At 41.0% G+C, this 23,413-nt stretch overlaps 1 protein-coding gene across 3 annotated transcripts in view; it reads right to left on the minus strand.

The window, feature by feature from the left end:
* Window positions 1–23,413, minus strand: part of tctn1 (tectonic family member 1) — an 85,423-nt gene that overhangs the window by 22,907 nt on the left and 39,103 nt on the right. For 2 of the 3 annotated variants that reach the window (XM_086024156.1, XM_086024154.1), the window contains 5 exons: window positions 14,184–14,318; window positions 13,736–13,861; window positions 1,068–1,170; window positions 856–988; window positions 614–767 (listed from right to left, as the gene is read on the minus strand). In XM_086024156.1, the coding sequence (XP_085880282.1) occupies window positions 614–767; window positions 856–988; window positions 1,068–1,170; window positions 13,736–13,861; window positions 14,184–14,318 (651 nt within the window). Of the gene's footprint in view, window positions 1–613; window positions 768–855; window positions 990–1,067; window positions 1,171–13,735; window positions 13,862–14,183; window positions 14,319–23,413 lie in introns of all 3 variants that reach the window. The other variant, XM_086024155.1, reaches the window with a different exon arrangement.

Raw genomic sequence — 23,413 nt, forward strand, 5'->3', positions numbered from 1 at the left:
CCCACTATTTCCTTTGTGGAATATGAGTTACGCAGCAAAATCCATCATCACAACTGCTCAGGTAACGACCAATCACGGCTCAGCTTCGGAAAACAGGTGAGCAGTGATCGGTCGTTACTTGAGCCCTGAGCAGTTGTGATGTCATTTTCAGTCGATAAAAGTGACAAAATGGCCGTCCCCAGAGATGGCTAAAAACGGGTGGATTAACTCTTAATCCACAAACGCAATATTTATCAGAATGCCTTGTTTCAACTAGTGGGCTTGCATAGAACATGAAAAAAATCTGTTTGGGTTGACTTCCCCTTTAACACAGTGGTCCCAACAATTTTGTCCACATGTGTCTACAGTTGCAGTACAGCGTTTCCATGGAAATTGTGCCATCTTGTTTGTAGTAAAAAAGAAAAAGAAAATAAATCAAGTAGTATATGTGGTCCATCAAAAAAAATCCTGTTAATGCAGTTTTTACGTTGCAGCGAGTTGTTTATTGCGAGTGTCAAGGGCCTGCTTTACACATGAGTCACCAACTGCATTTTTTTTTAGACCACTTCAGTCATGTTCGGCCATGTCGCTCGATGTGCGGTAGGCCTGAGGAACCAGTCTTCAGACTGCTTACCCAGTGATTATAGTTGTGCTTGATTGGTACCCAGTCAAGAGAATTCTGTAACGCAGAGTTTCCAAATGTAGCAACATATTGGGGGTAGGTTTGGCCTCGCAGAACATCAAGAATTATTTGGGAAACAAGGGAGCAGTTGGCTGCATCCTCCAATCTGCAGAAGACCGAACACGTCCAATCACATACTGTACACATCTTTTCACAAGAGTGAGGTTATTCGGTTTATGCTGAGAAAATCATGCCTTAATGTGCAGCCAGATATTGAGTCCACACCAAACAAGACAGGAGAACGCTGATGACTGTCCATACAGTTGGGATTTACAGAAATCTGGAGAAGAGACAGTGTGTCCCTAGGGTTGATATTTCGCACCATTCCTGTAACGACAACTGTTAAGGACAACAGAAAGCAAGAAAATGAAAAAAAGTCAGTTACTGATAATAATGCCATTCATACCCAGAAAAGGATATTCAGCAATTTCTTGTCCAGACATAATAGGAAGTCCGACGATATAACCTGGATTTCCACTGTTATGGATTGGCACGTTCTTATTCTCCTCCTATCAAATGATACAAGACAGTTGGTAACTCAAATCAATACATTACTTGTCATATTACAGTACAAGTGCAGCTTCTGTTACTGAGCTCCATTTTGAGCAAGGCATCATCCCTGCCACCTCAGCTCAAGTGTTGCAGCACTCTTTGTGCACCTCTTTTATGCTACGTCCAGACTAAATTCAGGGTGAGCATTTCTGGCGGTGCGATTCCATATATAATCCATATACAAACCCAATTCCAGTGAAGTTGTGTGAAACATAAATAAAAAGAGAATACAACTATTAGCAAATCATTTTCAACCTATATTTAATTTAATACACTACAAAGACAAAATAATTAATGTTAAAATTGATAAAGTTTATTGTTTACAGCAAATAATCATTAACTTTGAACTTTATGGCTGCAACACGATCCAAAAAAGCTGGGACAGGTGGCAAAAAAGACTGAAAAAGTTGAGGAATGCACATCAAACACTTGTTTCGAACATCCCACAGTGAACAGTAGGGATGTCACGATATCCAAATGTCACAATACGATAATATCACAATATGAACCTCACAATATGATAATTATCACGATATTGTGGGGAGGTTGGCAATATATAAAAAGCTCACGATATTGTAAAAAAAAAAGAAAAAAAAAGAGTTCACATGAAATAAAAAATCATGACAATATTCTGTCTTTGTACATAATGACAGCATTCACAAAGAAATTGGCTTGGCTGACATGGGCTCCTACTGGCGATTAGCGTGGGTTTAACCCTAACCCTGGCATCAAATTAAACTGCACTAATAAACTAACCACCAGAGGGTACTGGAAGTGCAAAAATGGAAAACAACATTGTCAATAGTAATAGCAGATTTGCTGCTATTAATATTGTGACATGACTCCGATGATATATTGTGGCAATTTTAATATCACAATATTGCCGATATTGTGACATCCTAAGTGAAAAGGCTAACTGGGAGCTGGTGGGCGCCATGATTGGGTATAAAACAGCTTCCCTGAATTGCTCAGTCATTCACAAACAAAGATAGGGTGAGGTTCACCACTTTGTGAACAACTGTGTGAGAAAATTGCCAAACAGTTTAAGACAATGACAACGTAAAATTACAAGGAATTTAAGGATTTCATCAACTACAGTCCATAATATCGTGAAAAGGTTAAAAAAATGTTGAGTAATCACTGCATGTAAGCGGCAAGGCCGAAAACCAACATTGAATGCCCATGACCTTCGATCCCTCAGGCGACACTGCAGCAAAAAACGACATCAATGTGTCAAGGATATCACCACCTGGACTCAGGAACACTTCAGAAAACCATCCATCCATTCATCCATTATCTCCCGCTTATCCGAAGTCGGGTCGCGGAGGCAGCAGCTTCAGCAGGGAAGCCCAGACTTCCCTCTCCCCAGCAACACCCTCCAGCTCTTCCGGAAGGATCCCAAGGCGTTCCCAGGCAAGCCGGGAGACATAGTCTCTCCAACGTGTTCTGGGTCGTCCTCGGGGTCTCCTGCCGGTGGGACATGCCCGGAACACCTCACCAGGGAGGCGTCCAGGAGGCATCCTAATCAGATGCCCGAGCCACCTCAACTGGCTCCTCTCGATGCGGAGGAGCAGCGGCTCGACTCTGAGTCCCTCCCGGATGGCCGAACTTCTCACCCTATCTCTAAGGGAGAGCCCGGACACCCTGCGAAGGAAACCCATTTCGGCCGCTTGTATCCGAGATCTTGTTCTTTCGGTCATGACCCACAGCTCATGACCATATGTGAGAGTAGGAACGTAGATCGACCGGTAAATTGAGAGCTTCGCCTTTCGGCTAAGCTCCTTCTTCACCACGACAGACCGATACAGGGTCCGCATCACAGCAGACGCTGCACCGATCCGCCTGTCGATCTCCCGTTCCATCTTACCCCCACTCGTGAACAAGACCCCAAGATACTTGAACTCCTCCACTTGGGGCAGAATCTCATCCCCGACCCGGAGAGGGCACGCCACCCTTTTCCGACTGAGGACCATGGTCTCAGATTTGGAGGTGCTGATCTTCATTCCGACCGTTTCACACTCGGCTGCGAACCGCTCCAGCGAGAGTTGGAGATCGCGGCTTGAAGAAGCCAACAGTACCACATCATCTGCAAAAAGCAGAGATGCAATACTGAGGCCACCAAACCGGACCCCCTCGACACCTCGGCTGCGCCTAGAAATTCTGTCCATAAAGGTTATGAACAGAATCGGTGACAGAAGCGGAGTCCAACCCCCACAGGAAACGAATCCGACTTACTGCCGGCAATTCGGACCAAACTCTGGCATCGGTGGTACAGGGACCGGACAGCCCTTATCAGAGGGCTCGGTACCCCGTACTCCCGAAGCACCCCCCACAGAACTCCCCGAGGGACACGGTCGAACGCCTTCTCCAAGTCCACAAAACACATGTAGACCGGTTGGGCAAACTCCCATGCACCCTTGAGGACCCTGCTGAGGGTGTAGAGCTGGTCCACTGTTCCACGGCCAGGACGAAAACCACATTTCCACTTCAGAAAACCAATGTCAGTAAATACAGTTCAGCGCTACATCCGTAAGTGCAACTTAAAATCCTACTATACAAAGCATCCATAATCAACATGTGCTTCAATTCACATTAGTTCTATTATTTTTGTTTAGTTTATTTTTTTTTAATCGGAAGATTAATGTACATTAGTTCCGAGCGTACAGGGTTGGCTTTTGTGTACATAGCTCGTGGGAGAAATGTCACGTGCGCCAATCAGCCAATCATCAATTTATTTCTTCAGATGTGTGATAATATCACGTGGGTTATGCAACTAAACAGTCACCCAATTGGCCGTGTAACATGAACCCGGGAGTGAAGCCCTTAAATGCCACACTAGCGAGCAAAATTACATTTTAAGAAGAATGGCTCATTATTTTGCAATGAAACAAAACCAGGACAATTGCAAGGAAGTTTTAGCACCAATCCGTGCTCCCCACTAGTGTTGCCACGATACCAAAATTTTGACTTCAAAACTATACCTGCATACCGATACCAAAACGGTACCTTGACAAAAACCTAAAATCAGCAAAAGCAGCAAAATAACTGAAAAAAGAACTTCAAAGTTAAAAAAAATATATTAATTCAAAATATTAGGATACGCGCTTGATAAGAAAAGCACATTTTTAACACTAAACACTTATGAACATTTGCACACGTGTGAGAGTGAGATAAATATATTACACTGTTTGTTTCTCTACTTGATTATTTATATTTTATAGACTACATCTAAATTCAACTTTAATAAAACAAGTTCCCATTGATTTTTGTATTTATTTATTAATCACGAGTATAACGTGTATAGAGGTTTATAGAGCCATTAGTGTGACATCTACTGTAGTGCAGTATTGAGCGGGTTATGATCATTTTCATGAGAGATATGCAGATATGCAGCTGTATAGCTTCTACGCTTTTTGGGCACAGAATTAGCCAATTCTGATTTTAAGAAAAACTTTTTTAAAAACAATGAGATCAATGCCTGCATTTATATGTTTGTGCCTGCATTTACATGTTTGTATAAGCGTAATGTATACATGTCAATGTACGTACTAGGGATGGGAAGTTCGCCGACTAGTCGCAAATAAAATTTGACTAGTCTATAATCAAGAAAACTTGAAATTTAATACATATTGAATTTAAAGTTTAAAATGCAAATGTTTTGTGTACCGTATTTTCCAGACTATACGTCGCTCTGGAGTACAAGTCGCACCAGCCATAAAATGCATTATAAAGAAGAAAAAAACATATAAGTCGCACTGGAGTATAAGTCGCATTTTTGGAGTAAATTAATTGTGCGGTTAGTACACATTATTTCCATCAAGCTACGATGGTAATATTGAGCTAACATTAACACATGTAGCAAACAAGAAAGTTACGGTAAGATAACTTTTAACTCACCAAACGGTTGTAGATCGATTAAATAAGTCTTTTATTTATCGTCCACCATGTAGCATGTTTCCAAGTCTCCAAAAGTATTTATGTATTCGGTCGTAATTATCTATGTTAGTCTCCTGCGCTCTGCTCCTTACATGTGTGGCTGCATGATGAGACACACACACACACACACAGCCATAGGCACGGCAACTGCCTGTTTGTGGTTCATTCTTGTTCAACCGTCGTCTGTAAGTAACTTAGACAATTGTGTGTAATGAGCATGCAACATTTATATACGAGCTGAATTGTGGATGATTGTGGGTTGTTGACTGAACATAATAATCGCTATCGCTAATGCTGATCGCCATCACTAATCGTTAGCATATCTGCCTGTTTGTGGTTCATTCTTGTTCAACCGTCGTCTGTAAGTAACTTAGACAATTGTGTGTAATGAGCATGCAACACTTATATACGAGCTGAATTGTGGATGATTGTGGGTTGTTGACTGAACATACTAATCGCTATCGCTAATGCTAATTGAGAACGCTAATCGTTAGCATAGGCTCATCTTCATGTCTATAAAAATACATGTGTATGTAATGCATAGATTGATAGTATTTTCTGTTTCTTGTGCAATTTCATTATATAAACAGGCAACTTTGTGCACACCTGGAGTCTGTGGAGTTTCTTTGTGAATGTTTACCTGTTCCTTGGCAAGGCCTTTACAGTCGAATTGTCTTTTTATCACACTATTTTAATAACTTATCTAACACAATATTAGATTTTAACCATTTAAATTATTCATACATTTTAATAGCTTTTAGAATTTTTCTTAATGTGGGTTACAATAACGTGAAATGATATACACTACAGGTTATTCTGCCTGTTGTAAAGTCAATATGTAATGCAGGTTTATATGCAGCCTTAGAACGCCCTCCTGTGTGTCGTGTTATTCAATAATTCGCGTTGAGTCCGACTGTATGTATAGTGTGCTCGTTTATTTTATTTCCCGGCGTTCCACCCTCTCTCTCTCTCTGATGTCATCAGGAACATCTCAACAATCCCTTGGGGATTATTCTGCCCCTGTGGCTGGAAGGTCTGCTCCTATCTAAGACAGTCACACTCCCAACAGGCACACAGCATTTTAACTTTAGCTTAGAACAAGAAATTGTAAATACAAAACAAATACCTGTACTGTCCATCTTCTTACTAAACCTGAAACTTGAACACCTACATTCAAATAGTGCAACAGTAATAGAAAAACAATGATATCTAAATCAGTACATTTCCGTCGTCTTTTTTTTTTTCTTAAATGTCAGACAAAAGTCTGGTGATCATGCGCTGAACCGAGTTGACCTTACCACAGTCCTCCCAGACCTGGTTCTGAGCGTGGGAGTAGATGGTGATTCTGGAACATTCTGCTGCGGTGGTACTTCTGCAGGTTGTTGCGAAACACCTGGGATCTGCTCAGGCGCACCACGGCTACCTTGCTCTGGTGAAGGTTGCATGGCGACGAGGTGGCGACGGTTTCGCCTGATGATCCTGTGCGGTCCCTCTACCAAATACGAACGAGGTGCTGAGTGACGTCCGATGACAGCGCCATCGGCTTTTTGATTCGTGACCCACACATGCTGTCTAGGTGTCAGGCTCTTGAGGTTCCTCACACGGTGTCACAGATTGTAGCGTTGCGCATCCTCCTGCTTCCTCCTCTTCTCCTTCAGCAGTACAGTGTCTCCATCAGGAAGGACAGGCTTCAACAGCGCAGGCAGAACAGGCACAGTGGTGCGAAGCCTCCTCCCCATGAGAAGTTGAGCTGGGCTGTAGCCATTATGAAGTGGAGTAGACCTGTATGCAAGCAACGCAAGGTATGGATCATCTGACTTCTGCAGGAGTCCTTTCACAGTTTGTACTGCCTGTTCAGCTTCAGCATTTCCCTGGGGGTGTTTTGGACTGCTGGTTACATGACGAAACCCATAGGAATCAGCTAAATCAGCAAAGTCAGCTCCTGAGAACTATGGACCGTTGTCAGTGACCAGCGTCTCACAAATACCGTGACGTGCAAAAATGGACTTCAGGTGCTGGATCACATCCTTAGACCTTGTGGGGGTCAGCGGTGCAATGTCCACATACTTGGTGTGTCCACCACTAGCAGATAAGTCTTGTTCCCTAGCACGAACAAATCTGCTCCGCACTTTTGCCATGGGCATGACCTTGGAATCAGCGGCTCCCTGTGGTTCTGTCTCTCCTGGCAGCATGCTCGGCAGTTAAGAACCAACTCGTTCAGCTGCTGACTTAGCCCTGCCACCATACAGACTGCTTTGCCCTCTCTCTGCACTTGACCACTCCCTGATGACTTTCATGCAGCTTTGCAAGAAAATCATTTCTCATTGTTGAAGGGATAACAAGTTTCTGTCCTTTTAATAGCAGTCCATCCTGAACAGTGAGAAGAGCGCGTTCAGACCAGTACAGCTTAAGTGCAGGTTCATTGGTACCGTGAGTTAGCCATCCCTCTGCACACAGCTGCCTCACACATGCACACACAGAGTCCCTCTGCAGCTGGTCTCCCAGTTCGGCCAAATAGACAGTGCTTGCAGGTAAGCTGTCCATTATCATGGATAGATGTTAGTGTCTTCGAACAGCTCTTTTTCTGCCGGTGTATCACCCCTCTCGACTGCCGCGCGAGACAGCGTATCTGCTGTCCACAGACTTTTCCCTGCCACATGAGATATGGAGTAGGAATATCACATCAGATGCATTCTGAAGCGTTGGATCCAGGGAGGTAACGCATCCAGAGCGTGCGACCCTAGAAGACTTAATAGGGGCTTATGGTCTGTCTCCAACTAGAAGTTTTTCCCAATTAGAAAGTTGCGGAACCTCTCGCAGGCCCAGGTCAGTCCTAATGCCTCCTTTTCCACCTGTGCATATCTCTGCTCTGTCGGAGTGAGAGACCGTGATATGTAATCTATCGGCCGCCATTCCCCCTCCCACCTTTGGAGTAAGACCCCTCCCAACCCATATGATGATGCATCCGCTGAGACCTTGCCTTCTCTGTTAGCATCATACATAGCTAGGACAGGTGGCGACGTCAGAGCAGCCTTTAGATCTCGAAAAGCTTTAGCCTGCTCGATGCCCCACATCCAGCAGTTCTTTATCGACAAGAGATCACGCAGTGGTTTGTACCTCTCCGCCAGCCGCGGGATAAATTTTACCATGCTAAGAAAGGACTGTAATTTGCTGACTGTTGCAGGTTCCTGCATCTTCATCACAGCCTCCGTCTTGCCTGGATCTGGACTGATGCCGCTGGCAGAGACCACATGACCTAGAAAGCGCACCTCAGACTTCGACAGGTCACATTTCTCAATGTTCAGGGTGATGCCTGCCTTTTGCATCTTCTCTAGCACCACGTGTAGGCATTCATCATGCTCCTCCTGATTTTGACCCCACACCAGCACATCATTCATGTGGCACACCACGCCCTCCAGCCCTTCTGTAACCTCTGTTACCATTCTGTTCTGGAAGTGTTCTGGAGCCGATGTTATGCCAAAAGGAAGACGCTTGAAAAAAAAAACGTCCAAAGGGTGTGATGAAGGTCGTCAATTTTGCTGAATCTTCTGTCAGGGGAATTTGCCAAAACCCCATCTTTGCTTCCAGCTTACTGAAAATTTTGGATCCAGCCAGCATTCCCAGCGTCTCCTCCACTGATGGTAGGATAAATTTCTCTTGACACACTGAGTCATTCAGTTTGGTGAGCTCAACACATATGCGGACAGCACCTGTCTTCTTCAGCACCACCACAATACCAGCGCACCACTCTGTCGGCTCCTCAATTCTGCATATCACCCCAAGTTCTTCCATGCGGGACAGTTCCTGCCTGACTTTGTGCATCAAAGGCAAAGGAATCATTCTCGGTGTTTTGAGTGAGAACGGTTGAGCCCCTGGTTTTAGCTTTATCCTCTATGGCTGGCGCAATTCTCCGAGTCCACTGCACAGTTTTGGGTAAGTTTTTCTTTAATGTCTCTAGTGACACTGTCCAATCGTGCAACCAGCCCCAATCTACAGTTTACCGATCTTCCTAGCAGGGCTATGTGTAGATGACACACAACATATACATCCTCCATCTCTGCTTTTCCCTTACTACTAAGCAGCAGCCTTGCGACGCCCACAACATCAAGAAGACTGTTCCCTGGTCCTAGAAGTGGCTTTGTTGCTTTCCGGAGAATTGGTGGATCGCTTTTATATATCCCAAGGAACACTGTGTGTGGCAGAACTGTGACCAGCACCTGTATCGATTTTGAACAACACATTGTTGTCATGGATGCCAATGTTGACCGTCCAGGGTTCACCATCTGTTGTAATGCTGCCGAGGAAGATTGCATACTTCTCCTCTTCTTTAACTTCATGCACAGATTTTGGTGCTCTGCACACACGGCTATAGTGTCCCTTTTTGCCACATGCGTGACATTTACTCTCATTTGCAGGACAATTTCGAAATGGATGGGATGGGGAAGCACCACATTTATGACACTGAGCTTTTCTTTTGCTATTCTCTGCATTGTGTGGTTTATTTGCATGCTGTGGTTTGTTTTTAGCAGACTTGTGTGTGTTTTGCTCTATCCACTGTTAGCATCAGTAGCCTGTGCACTGATGTCACCTCGCAGTGAAACTTGTTGCTTCTTCACCTCTTCGCTCTGGCGTGCCATCCTGACAGCTTTATCTAAGATAAGTTCTGCATCCAACTGCATGCGTACGGACAGCCCCTTATCTAACAGTCCAAAAACGAGTCTGTCCCGGATTAGCTCGTCATGTAGTGCTCCATAGTTGCAGTGTTTGGCTAGCGCATATTATGACGTGATGAACGAATCTATTGGCTCGCCTTCCCTCTGTCTGCGCATGTTGAATTTAGCACGCTCATAAATTACATTTTTCTTGACCACAAAGAAACGTTGAAAGCCATCACGCACATTGTAAGTGTCCTTTTCAGCAGCCGTCAGTGTTAGCCCGCGTAAGATGGCTAATCTTTGCTGTGCATCACAGCGCCTGGCTTGAACAAACGCTCTCATGCTCGTATGCCCGGCCCCGCCGCCATCGACCTGCAGGTTCACATCGAGGTTTACTTTGGATGTGGTTTCTCATCGCTCCGGGAGAGTGATTGTAAGCGAGTTTATGCTTACAAAGCCTACAGACGACCTTGTTGTCATCTGCTGCATCAAAAATACTGCCAAACGATGCCGTTGTTTTTCGTGGTAGCTTCTACATCTTCAGAATTTACTTCCCCAAATTTAGTGTCCCCGCCCCCACTATGTGTGTGTGTGGGCGGGGGGAGGGGAGGAATTTTCTCTTGGTGCTCAGCTTGTTTACAGAGGCCGAGGCAGAGGCGTGAGGAACAAGATGCGTGATACTTAATGCAGCATTTAACCGACTAGTAAAATACTACACGTTTAATAAATCGTAGACGGTTAAATGACTAGTGGCGCACATCCCTAGTATGTACACACACACACATGTGTATATATTAGGGGTGTAACGGTATGCTAAATCACATTTCGGTTCGGTTCGTTTTTTTGGAAACTTCGGTTCAGTATATTTTTGGTACAAAAAAACTGATTTTTTAAAAATATGTTTATTTTGAAAAGATGACAAGTAAACAGCATTTAAAAAAAATAAATAAATAAACAAAAGCGAACCATTTGGGTGATATTCTAAGAAATTACACCAGAATAAAAAATACACTAACAATAAAGCTCTCTTAATTTTGTAAATGATTAAAACACTGAAATCTTTAAACACTCAGCAGCAACAGCCTATGATACACTAAGTATTCAAGTTAAAGAAAAGTTGTAATTACAGTACATGTATACACATTTGTGATGAAAAAAATACAACAACAGTTACAATTATTGCTAAGTATATTAAAACTCTTTTTGTGATGAAAAAAATACAGTAACTTTCAAAAGTCTTTATGAAATTGTATACACTTTTTAGGCATTGAAATCTTTGAATGTGGTCGGATTTGTGTGTTGCTGAGGTGTGATGTTTCCAAGGTTCATGAAGACATCGTATGGCAAGCGAGAGGAGCAGCGGAGAACGAAGACGAGCGTGTGCAGCTGTACTCGGATTAATAAAAATGTGATAATTTAACTAAGTCTGACGGTGTGTTCCTCGAAGACGCTACAATATGATAAATCTCGCTATTTAAGTTTGACGTTTTTGGCAAAAAATTAGATGATTTGGTGATTTTTCCGAGGTTCATGTATGCATCGTACGGCTAGTGAGAGAAGCGGCGGAGAACGAAGAACAGAGCTGTTGTATTTTGTTTTTGGCTAAAAATACTGCTTCCTTCCTTGTCTAAGTCACATTCAAAGTCGGATATTCGTTATTATGTTAGATGTGTTACCTGCAACATAGTCACAATCTCATGTAGCAATGTCGGCACACAACTTTGGGACTTATACAAGTACCTTTCCCCATCGGCGATTTTAACAGGAAAGCTAGAATGTTCCCAAACATTTGACCTCTTTTGTGCCGTCCTCTACCGGATGCAACAGTCAATAGCGCCCGTGCGTAAGCTCGCGCTAATAAAAACTGTTCAGAAATGGTACGCAAGGTGGACAGAACCGAACATGCTACATACTACACCCACGTATACCGTTACACTAATAGTGTGTGTGTATATATATATATATATATATATATATATATATATATATATATATATATATATATATATGTATATATATATATATATATATAGATAGTGGAGGAGTAATCGCCACTGTATTTTTGATTTTTTGGAGGTGATCATGATGAGTTCACGTTTTATGTCAATAAATCCAAACTATTGAGCAGAACACTTTTATACTTTCACAGGTTGAAGTGGACAAGAGTAGTAATGTGCATTTGCATTTTGGTGGCGATCGGTCACCGTTTTAGACAACAGAACCGAGCAATATTAACACGCTTGCCTCCCTCCCGTGACGTAGACCGCTGAGACTGAAAACATAACATAAGCCAAACCCCAAAAGGGGGCGGGGCAATTTGTCGTAAATCCAATCACAAAAAAAGACCGTAAATCACAAGTCTTTTGGGGGGGGGCACTTTAGTACTGATGTCATTTTTACATGCAAACCTATTATAACCGACTTGCATGGACTCGTCCCCTGAAATGTGCGACAAATTCTTGCAGTTTTTCATTGACAAGGTTGCTACAGCTAGGGCTCTTGTTTCGAACGCCACATTTGTGGCGCCTCTGTCCAAGTTCCTTGTTCAGCAGTGTTCGATTCGTTTGAGCTGGTTTCTTTGACATTTTTGGAGGAAGTGGTTTGCCATATGAAACCATCGGGCTCCCCTTATGACTCCATTCCTCCACACTTCTTTAAGGAGATTGTCCAGACAATTGGTAAATCAGCTATGGCCATTATCAACAGCAGCCTGTCTTCTGGTGTGGTCGCCCAACAGTTTAAGCATGCTGTTGTGCAACCCCTGCTGAAAAAAAACCGGCCTTGGTCAAGCTGTGCTATCAAATTTTAGACCCATTTCCAAGCTGCCTTTTATGACTAAAATTCTGGAAAAAGTGGTGCACTCACAGCTAAGATCATACCTGGATAAACACAATGTCATGGAAGTTTTCCAGTCAGGCTTCAACAAGATGCATAGCACTGAGTCAGCCCTGCTACGTGTTTTCAATGACATCCTCCTGGCAAATGACACTGGAGACCACGTATGTCTCGTTTTGTTGGATTTGACTGCAGCTTTTGACACGGTAGACTACAGTATTCTTTTGACTCGCTTGCAACACCAAGTGGGCATTAGTGGATGTGCTCTAGAGTGGTTTAGATCGAATTTGGGTGGCAGGACCTTTTCTGTTAGCCTAGGTTCCTCTGAGTCCCGCTCTGCCCCTCTATCGTATGGTGTTCCACAGGGTTCTATTTTGGGGCCATTGCTGTTCTCACTGTATTTGCTGCCCCTGGGTTCTATCCTTAGAAAACACAGCATTTACTTCCACTGCTATGCTGACGACTGTCAAATCTATATCCCACTAAGCAAAAAAGAGGCTTCCTCCTTAAGACCACTTTTGTCCTGCCTAGAGGACATCAAAGATCGGATGTCACTAAATTTTCTAAATTTCAACGAAAAGAAAACAGAAGTTATGGTGTTCGGTCCCAGCGGCGGTATGTATAGTTAAGAAAGAGTTGGTGAGCTGCTTGTGCATCGAGTCGTTTTTGACGCCGAAAAATCACGGTACCGTACTGGTACCCCTATCCCGTGTAACACTACTCCCCGCCCCTCAACGCATACACAACAAATGGGATTTATGGCACGCTGCGCCCAGCTAAGCTCGATTTTGAAAAGCTTCTGGAACCGTATGAACCGGCTGAAGAGCCACAGGCGGCCTGCGAGCCGCGGGTTGGCCAGGGCTGCACTAATTATTTCATTCCAAATCTTGTTTGAGCAAAAAGCACCATTTTATGCCATGGTTATATTTGAGTGCATGCTTCAATTAAGCAATCACAATGCAGTAAATTATATTTTCCATGTCCTGATAAGCACTATGTTTATAAACCAAAAGCCACTCAGATCGCAAATTAGAAAATGTATATTTGCAAATAACCCTTTTAAGTGGGGAAAAAGTTTATTTAGCTTAGATATTACCTGAATAAATTCGACAGAGAACTCCTGCTCCAGGTTAAGTAGTGTTACATGAAAATTCCCAAGCAACAGATGCACTGCAGCAGTCACTATTTGGCCTTCCTTGTTGTACTTCACCAAATATGCAACCTAAGGAAAACAAACAAAAAAACAAAAGCATTATGGGGTGGCATGGCTCAAGTGGTAGAGCTCGAGGGATCGAACCCACCACCTTTGGGTTGTGAGACGACTTCATAACCCAAAGGTGGTGGGTTCAATCATGACCATGTGAAAGTGTCCTTGCGCAAGATATTGAATCCCCAATTGCTCCTGATGCTGAAGATGAAAATGAAAATGAAGAGACAGTGTTAAAAGCACTATGAGTACCTTGAAGGTACACAAGCGCTCTTGAAGTGAAAACCTTTTTGGAACTAAAAATGTTGTCAAAGTCAAAAAGTTGTTTCAGACTCACCTTCAAAACAACATTTGTGCACACATTTGGATTAATGAGATACGGCGTCATGTTGTCCTCTTCACTGATCATGACTTGATTTTGAGTGCCATCTGAAGACTGCAATATGACTGAAACCCTCTCCACAGGAACAACCTGAGAATACACCGAGGTAAATCAATGTATTTTCCTTATTTTTTTAATCAGGCTTTAATATCAGTGTATTATTACAAAGTCGCAATGACCTGTGAATCTGTACCATCTCTTCTGCAAGCTTCTTTTGCCTAGTATGTAAATGCTATCATTTTTCTGCCTTTTCCTTTTCTGGGTCACTGTTCTGTATATTTATTATGTTGTGCGTGAGGACATGCGTACATTTACGCACAGCTCAGACCATGTGTACACACAAAACCTTGTGGTAAAAGAATTAGACTACAGATAGAAGGGCTATACAGATATCACCAACAAACTGAAATTAAACAAGGGTTTTACAAACATAGCTGGAGTCAGAGATTACTCCCACATTTCAATGAAAGCTCCAACACACAACAAATTCAGCTACATGAACAGGCAATGATTTCATTCGGTCAATGCAAAACTAATCTGTGATACAATGACCTGGAAGAATTGAGGCACAGTTCTTTGATTGGACAGAATTGCTCTGTGGGTGTGCGGACCCAATCAGGAGCTGAGGATGGCTGGCTGTACATATACTTTAGTGAAGTCACATGTCCCCAGTGCATATAACCTGTCCTCTATTTTCCGTTCAAAATTACAATGTTCAAAATTTAAAAAATACCTCGGTGCCAATGTCACAGCTAGATCCATGGTTAAAAACCCCCCAAAAAACTTCACGTTCAAATTAAGGCAACAGTCTGCATTCACTGTAATAGCAGCAGAGGAAGTTGAAAACTGTCATGAATCACGTAAGTCACATGTAAGGTGCATATTGTCAAATTGTGGTGAAACGAGTCCTCAAATGGACTATATGCACGCAGCACTTCCGCGTTCAACGTCTTAAGGCAGCGTTTTTCAAACTGTGTGCCGCGGCATGTGCTGTAGGAAATTATCTAATTTGTGTGCCTGTGCGGTCTAGCGCCTGGCAGCGTAATCATGTAGTTTCTATATTGTAGTACTCTTCCATACCAGTAGGTAGCAGCAGCAGTTAGCTAATCATCTTTGTTTAGAGACAAGCGAATTAGTGACGCATGTTTATCCAAACAGGCCCATGTTTCACACTGAGTAAGTATCAATATGAAACATTATAAAATACTTTTTTCTTTGTGTTTATTTAATTCCTATTCAATCGATAATTTGATACTTAATTGATTAAAAGAGTATAAAAACCAAGCCGGTGACATCTGAGTAATTCAAAGTCCCCGCTCATCGTGCCCTCACCCTTTGAAACGTCACACCAGCAAACACACCTGACCAATACAATACATCATAATTTTGGCTACAACGCGTTCTTTCAGGTTAAAGCCATGAGTGATGCAGCAAATAAAACAATGATCCAATTAACCGCGTCTTAAGTTCATATTAAAATGAAACTGAGACTTACCTCACGACACATGTGAGGGGGGTCTTTTTGTAACAAAGCAACTCATCGATCGATATTAAACAAGCCAAAATAATCCAGAGAACCGTACTATTTTCATTAGTCTAAAAAAAAACAATTAAAAAAAAGGCTGCATTCAGCAGACGGAGAACACGGAGGGTGACCATATGTCCCGATTTGCGCGGGACTGTCCCGCATTTTAATGATTTTTGATGCGTCCCGCAAATTGACTCGCTGTCCCGCATGTCTGATCGGCAGGCACCAATTTTCAACCGTGCGTCTAAAATCTTGTTTTTTATTAAACGCCTGTGTGCTGAGCGCAGAAAACACACAGTGGAGGCTATTATGGGGGCGGGTCTCGGGCTGTGTGTGTGTGTGGGGCGGGGGGTATGTTGTTCGGGCTGGTGTGACTGTCTGCGTGCGAGACTGAGAGGCAGGGGTATGCTGTCAATCAAACAGCCGGGCGCACATGCAGGCAATAGTTGTTTTTAAAGACATGCCCCCCAAAAACAAGCATTTTAGCGACGCGTTCCATACATTTGTGATGAATTAATGAAAATGGAGGGCTCTAAGGAAAGTAAGAAGGCTGCAAAGAAAATGAAATGCAGTTACAACAAGGTCTGGGAACTCATTGTCAGTGGGTGAAGCCAGAGAAAGACGAGTCAGATAAAGCTTTCTGTGAACTTTGTGGCTGCTGTTGCTGTTATGGAGAAAACTGAAAGACTTGAGTTGTGATGGACATAACTGTCATCAGTGCTTTCCTTGGTTCTGGACGTGCATAGTGCTGCTATGGTGGACACGTTTGTTTACAACCGAATTTATTGTAGTTACAGTATTGTTATCTCTTGACTATTTTTGATATACTTCTTGTTTTATTTTCGTTTTATGGTGTGGCTGTTTAATTTGAAAATAATTTGAATTGCAGTAGTTGTAGTAGCCTGTCTTTGTTTCGATTGTTTGTTACTGTAGAAAATTGTTACTGCACTTCCTGCTCTACATGTTGACTTGAGATTTGACAAGGTTCTATTTTGTGAGTGTGACTATTGTTAAAGTGCATCTACCTCAAGATATGAGACTGACTAATTTCAGCCTTTATTGTGAGCTCCTATTGCAAGGGCGGATCTATGGGTGATCCTGGCTGTGCACAGGCCCACCCAAATTGACAGACTGCCCACCCAGTGAGATTCATGAAAAAATATATACTTTTAATTTTTTTGTAAATTATTATGAAATTATTTTTGAATTTGTGTTTCGTTGTGTTTTTTATTGTATTGAATATTAAGAATGGCATAATTGTGGTTGTCTAAGGAGGATCTGAACTTCATATTATTCAGTTTGTCATTTTATTTGAATATACGATGTGTCGGAATAGGAGGATAGTGTTCAGTGAAATAAATATTCAGGCCCACCCTGATTTTTCCAGGCCCACCCATTAGCCACGTTCTGGCTCCGCCCCTGTCCTATTGATATTAATGTCTCAAGATATTTACCTTTTTACTAGCAGTTTGTGTTGTATTTTTGTAACTGCAGATAATTTCAACTGCAATTCTGTGTTCTGTGTTTTTATTTGTAGATCTATAATTGTTATTTTGTTACAATTTATTATATGTTACTGAACAGTTGACAAGCTGTGTCGTATTCATTTTTGGTGTCCGCTGCGAGCATCAGCGGCATCCCACATTGTCTGGTCACTCTAAGAACACGTCATTGTGTTGCACACAACTCCGGCCGTGAAATCGCACTTTATTTGACTATTTAACTATTTACTATTTTCACCGCTTTAAATTGGCTCAAATTGTATAAAAATTACAGACGAAATAAGGACGGACCATGAGAATCGATTTATGAGTTAAAATAAAAAAAGGAAAAGAAGAATTTGACCATATTTGGACTTCAGAGATTTTAAAATTTCGGGGTCCCAATAATCGTACAATTTACAACTACAATCAAACAAACTAAAAAACACAAAATACTTTGTTGAGATATTGTGCAGTTTTAATGTCGCTGGGCTTCCTGCTGACATGTCATCAAGGTCTGTCAAAGGTCTCTGAAGAATGCGAATGCTGATCACCGAAATTGCACAAGGTCTGAAGAAAGAAGTTAAAAACTTTGACTTATTAAGAAGACATGATGCACGTTTTTGAGACAAATAACATATGGTAACGAATTGGTATCTGTATTGTGGTGACGTTAATGTTTTGCTAAGTGTGTTGTGTTGTTTCTGAGATTAATGAATGAATCACGCGACTCGCTGGATGGGAGGGGTGTGTGAAAATGAGCGGACGGCAAAAAGGACAAAGTGATCCGTGTGTACTTACAACAGAACTGTTGTTGCACCGTAGTTGGAATAATAAAAAGGCAGCCGTGTTGGAATAATAAAAAGGGAGATAACTAAGCTACGTCTGACATTGTGTCTTTGGAAGACATTACAATACACTTTGTCTTTAATAATTTATTTTCCCAAGCCACGCAGAGCCGCAGGTTGCTGACCCCTGGTCTAAAACATTTAATGTGCATGTAAAAAAAAATTAATGTGGATTAATGTTAGCAAACTACGACCAATCAGTACCTAAGTACTGTGGCGATTGCTTTGATATTTTCAAAGATTCATGGGCATAAGTGGAGATGTGCATGTGAATTCTGGTGGCTATTGGTTGTAGTTTTTTAACATTAAGCCACGTTAAGCTTTTTGACATGAACGGTCACAGATCGCCTCATTTGTGCTTTGGCAAAGACGTCATCACCTAAACTAATTATAACTCGCTGTTTGAGTTGACTATTAAATGTATTTTATTTATTAAAAGTATGTTGTGAGTAGCGTTGCCAATGGTCCCTTGAAAAACGGAATGGTCCCATGTTTGGAAATATAAGTATGTTTTGTTGTAGTAGTATATAGTAGTATTGAATATATATATATATATATATATATATATATATATATATATATATATATATATATATATATATATAATTAGGGGTGTAACGGTACGCTAAATCACATTTCGGTTTTCTTGGAAACTTCAGTTCGGTATATTTTCGGTACAAAAAAAAAAGTTTTTTTTTTTTTAAATATGTTTATTTTGAAAAGATGACAAGTAAATGGTACTTATTTTATAAGAAAAAAAAAAGCGAACCATTCGTGTGGCATTCTGAGAAATAAGACCAGAATAAAAAATACACTAACAATAAAGATCTCTTAATTTTGTAAATTATTAAAACACTGAAATCTTTAAACACTGGCCCCCGTGCGTAAGCTCCCGCTAATAAGTGGACCGAACCGAACATGCCATATATATATATAAATATATATATATATATATATATATATATATAAACATATATATGTATATATATATATATATATATATATATATACACATAGATATATATACACATATATATATATATATTAGGGCTGTTCGAGTTTGCCTAATATGAAAATCCCAATTATTTTCTCTCAAATCCGATTTTATGACTACGATTTCTTTGTAAAATAAAAAATAATGAAAAATGAAGTATTTTGAATGTCTTTCATTTAAACTTAATTTTTCTTTCTTTGAACTAAAAATGCCAGTCAATTTAAGTTCAATGAAGGGGATCGTCTGGCTAAAATGCAGCCTCCTACCAGCCCGACCAGAGCAGGGATGATTCAGAATGGTTCAGTTCTATTCTGGGAAATTTCCAAGTTTCAATCCTGGGCTCCTAGCTCACCGTCGACCTGGCCAATTCCGTCAGTTGAGCATACGCTCCACTTCACTTCCTTACTCACTCACTCATTCGGCAGTCGGCTCAGATAGTCGGCTCCTGCAGCAAACAATCCCCCACATGTGTCACTTTTTCTTCGGACAGCGGACAATCGCTTCCGCATTTCAGCAATTGGATTGAACGCGCTACTCACGTGACTGCATGTCAAACACGAAGTAACCACCGGAAAACAGAGATCTTAATACGAAGAGAAGAGTAACAGAAAGTACAAATACGAAGAGAATGTACAAACAGAACACAATACAGAAAGTACAGCTGGGCTACACTTAAATACACTAAAAATAACAAAATCGAACGTGCCGATTTGAACGTTTTATCATCGTTTTATCCAGAAAATTCCGTTGCGGTTCAAAATCGCTTAATCGATATATTATATATTAGGGGTGGGAATGATAATCATTTTTTCGATGCATCATTAATTTTATTAAAACGATTCTGCATCGATTCAGAGTTACTAATAATCAATGCTTAAAGCATAAAATAAAATTAAAATAAAAAAGATGTGCAAGCGATTACGTGCCTTTGTACGTCAGACGTCTGTGCCGAGGCTGACGTGACAAGATGGTGGGACAAACAAAACCTCACACGAGCGACGCAATCTTCGTTAAAAGCATCGGTTTGAAAACATTTAGAGTCTTTATTAAAATATTTTGGGAACCCAACATAGATGACACGTTTACCACCCAGAGTTGAGTGCAGCGAAAGGCGGACCCGTCAGGACTTACTTTGCCAGGTGCTCTTCCACCAAACTCCGAAAGAGTAAGAAAAATGACCAAATCCACTGCAGAGTACATCGCATCAGATTTGCGCCCTAATCGGTTGTGTAATGAAGCGGCTTTTGCGGCGTGATGAAGACAGCAGACTATCCACGATATAAAATTCCCACCACGTAGTACAATAACACTAGAGCATGTAGATTACTTCTAACACCACACAAAAACCTAGAGTATGCACACCTTCTGCAAGATTAACAATTTAAAGTCTTTATTTATTGCTACAAAATATGCTGCTTTATATTTTGAATAATAAAGCTGTTCTGTTTGTTGGCAATTTCTCAGGGCTTAATGTTAGTGTTAATTACAACACTCACAGTAAGCTTTTATTGCTCTTAACAGAGGAAATACACAGTACTTCTACCAGCCATATCGCAACAGCACCGCGCGCCTTTTTCTTTTTAAAGTTTCGTCCTCTTTTGTTTTTGTCCGCCCATTCTTGCTCTTTGTGTAACGGAGTTAAAAAATATACTTAATATATTATTTTCCTTCCTGATTATGTTTTCGAATTTAAATGATCATTTCATGATTATTTTTGTATATTTGTGAATTTAATCTCAATGAGTCATTTCTATGTATTAATATTTAGTCATTTCCTGCGTAAGGGGCGCACTCTGCTTCCATCATGCCCGTTGGGCTTCCCTAGCAACTTCCTTCTTCCCTCACAATTAGATGACTATTGCTGAGGGTAAGTCACATTTGAAAGAGCTGCTACTTTGTTTCGTTATTTTCCTCAAGGATTGAGTCTTTTGTGTTTATTTTACCGGTCAATAGAGGGTACAGTAAAATGTTCTTACAATATCAAAGTGTGTTGTGTCTGTTTCGCCAGCGATAATAGTTTTACAAATGTTTTTCAGTGTCGCTGTTTTGGCGCGAATACTATTCTTTTGTGATGTGATCAACGCTGAGGAAGCATTTGTTTCATATAGAGTATTTTACGTGTTTAGGGAGCAGATGTGCCACCTTGAAGACAAACTGTGTGTCTGTATTGTCTTCTGCAGGTATGTTTTTCTTCGATGTAGAATTTCTGCCTTTGTTCTATATATATATATATATATATATATATATATATATATACTCAGTGAGCTGTATTGTCTTCTGCAGATTGCTGAGGAGAATAAATTGTTGAAAAACAGTAAATTGAGTGCCCTTGAGTGAACCCTACACACACACCCGGTACATTTGGTTCACTTCGCCAACGGGTCATGTTCAACACTGCCCTCTGCTGTAATGCACAATATCACGTCCAACATAAACTACATGTAAAATAAAATAAAGGTCACCAATTGAAATATCATCCATCCATCCATTATTTTTACCGCTTTATCCTCACGACGGTCGCGGGGGTGCTGTCTTTGGGCAGTAGGTGGGGTACACCCTGAACTGATTGCCAGCCAATCGCAGGGCAAATTGCAATATGCAATATAAAAGAAAATATACTACTCCATGTGCTACATTAAGTTAAATAAAAGCAGCGTTCATTGCTAAGTTACACAGTAATGTCAATCAGATGATGCATATTGCACTTAGGTTACGCTCAATCAGATTAAGTTTAAATATGTTTTTATATTTTTTTTGTTATAGGAGAAGTTACAGACATTTGTTAAAACAAATGCACGCATTGGCACGTTTTGAAATTTGTGTTGACACACGTAAAAAGGTTGCCTTGCTACTTTAATAAAAGTCAAAGGGTGAAATATAAATCCTTGCTCTTCCTTGAGTTATGCAATTGTTTTAAAAAAGGTACCAGTATTTTAGATTAACTATAAAATGTAAGCCATTGTAGTGATGCATCGGAATCGAACCAAATCACAGGAATCGGAATCAGATTGAATCGAGGGCCTCCGAATCGGAATCGGATCGAATCGTGAGGTACCCATAGATTCCAACCAGATTCCAACCCCTAATAATATATATATATATATATATATATATATATATATATATATATATATATATATATATATATATATATATATATATATATACACATCCATAGATAGATAGATGGATTTATCTATCTATCTATCTATCTATATATATATATAAGTATTGAGTTGCAAAGGGACACACTTTTTCCCGCAGATCGGCCATCTTTGCTCACTAACTATGGCAACTACACTCGGACAAAACAAGTAGTGATCCTCTGCACAATCTGAGGTACACTTTCGAAACCCTAATTAAGTATATATGAATGACATATGCACTACTTTCATTTTCTCTTGCTCAAGTAGAAAACTGATTCAAACTTTATTTTCTGTGCAACTAACCACAGTAGGCTATTTCCATCCATCGTATACAGTGAGGAAAATAAGTATTTGAACACCCTGCTATATTGCAAGTTCTCCCACTTAGAAATCATGGAGGGGTATGACATTTTCATTTTAGGTGCGTGTCCACTGCGAGAGAGATAATCTAAAAAGAAAATCCAGAAATCACAATGTATAATTTTTTAACGATTTATTTGTGTGATACAGCTAAGTATTTGAACACCTGTCTATCAGCTACAATTCTGACCCTCAAAGACCTGTTAGTCCGCCTTTAAAAGTTCACCTCCACTTCATGTATTATCCTGAATCATATGCACCTGTGTGAGGTCGTTAGCTGCATAAAGACACCTGTCCACCCCATACAATTAGTAAGACTCAAACTTGTAACATGGCCAAGTCCAAACAGCTGTCCAAAGACACCAGAGACAAAATTGTACAACTCCACAAGGCTGGAAAGGGCTACGGAGAAATTGCAGAGAAGCTTGGTGAAAAAAGGTCCATCGTTGTAGCAATTATTAGAAAATGGAAGAAGCTAAACATGACGGTCAATCTCAATCGGAGTGGAGCCCCATCCAAGATATCACCTTGTGGGGTCTCAATGATACTAAGAAAGGTGAGGAATCAGCCCAAAACTACACGACAGGACTTGGTCAATGACCTGAAAAGAGCTGGGACCTCAGTTTCCCAGGTGACTGTTGGTAATACACTAAGACATCATGGTTTGAAATCATGCATTACACGGAAGGTTCCCCTACTTAAACCAGCACATGTCAAGGCCGTCTTAAGTTTGCCAATGACCATTTGGATGATACAGAGAAGTCATGGGAGAAAGGTTTGTGGTCAGATGAGACCAAATTGGAACTTTTTGGTCATAATTTTACTAAC

The sequence above is a fragment of the Filicampus tigris genome, chromosome 2, assembly GCF_054856515.1.
Source record: "Filicampus tigris isolate MCC_2025a chromosome 2, RoL_Ftig_1.0, whole genome shotgun sequence".
NCBI classification, from domain to species: Eukaryota; Metazoa; Chordata; class Actinopteri; order Syngnathiformes; family Syngnathidae; genus Filicampus; species Filicampus tigris.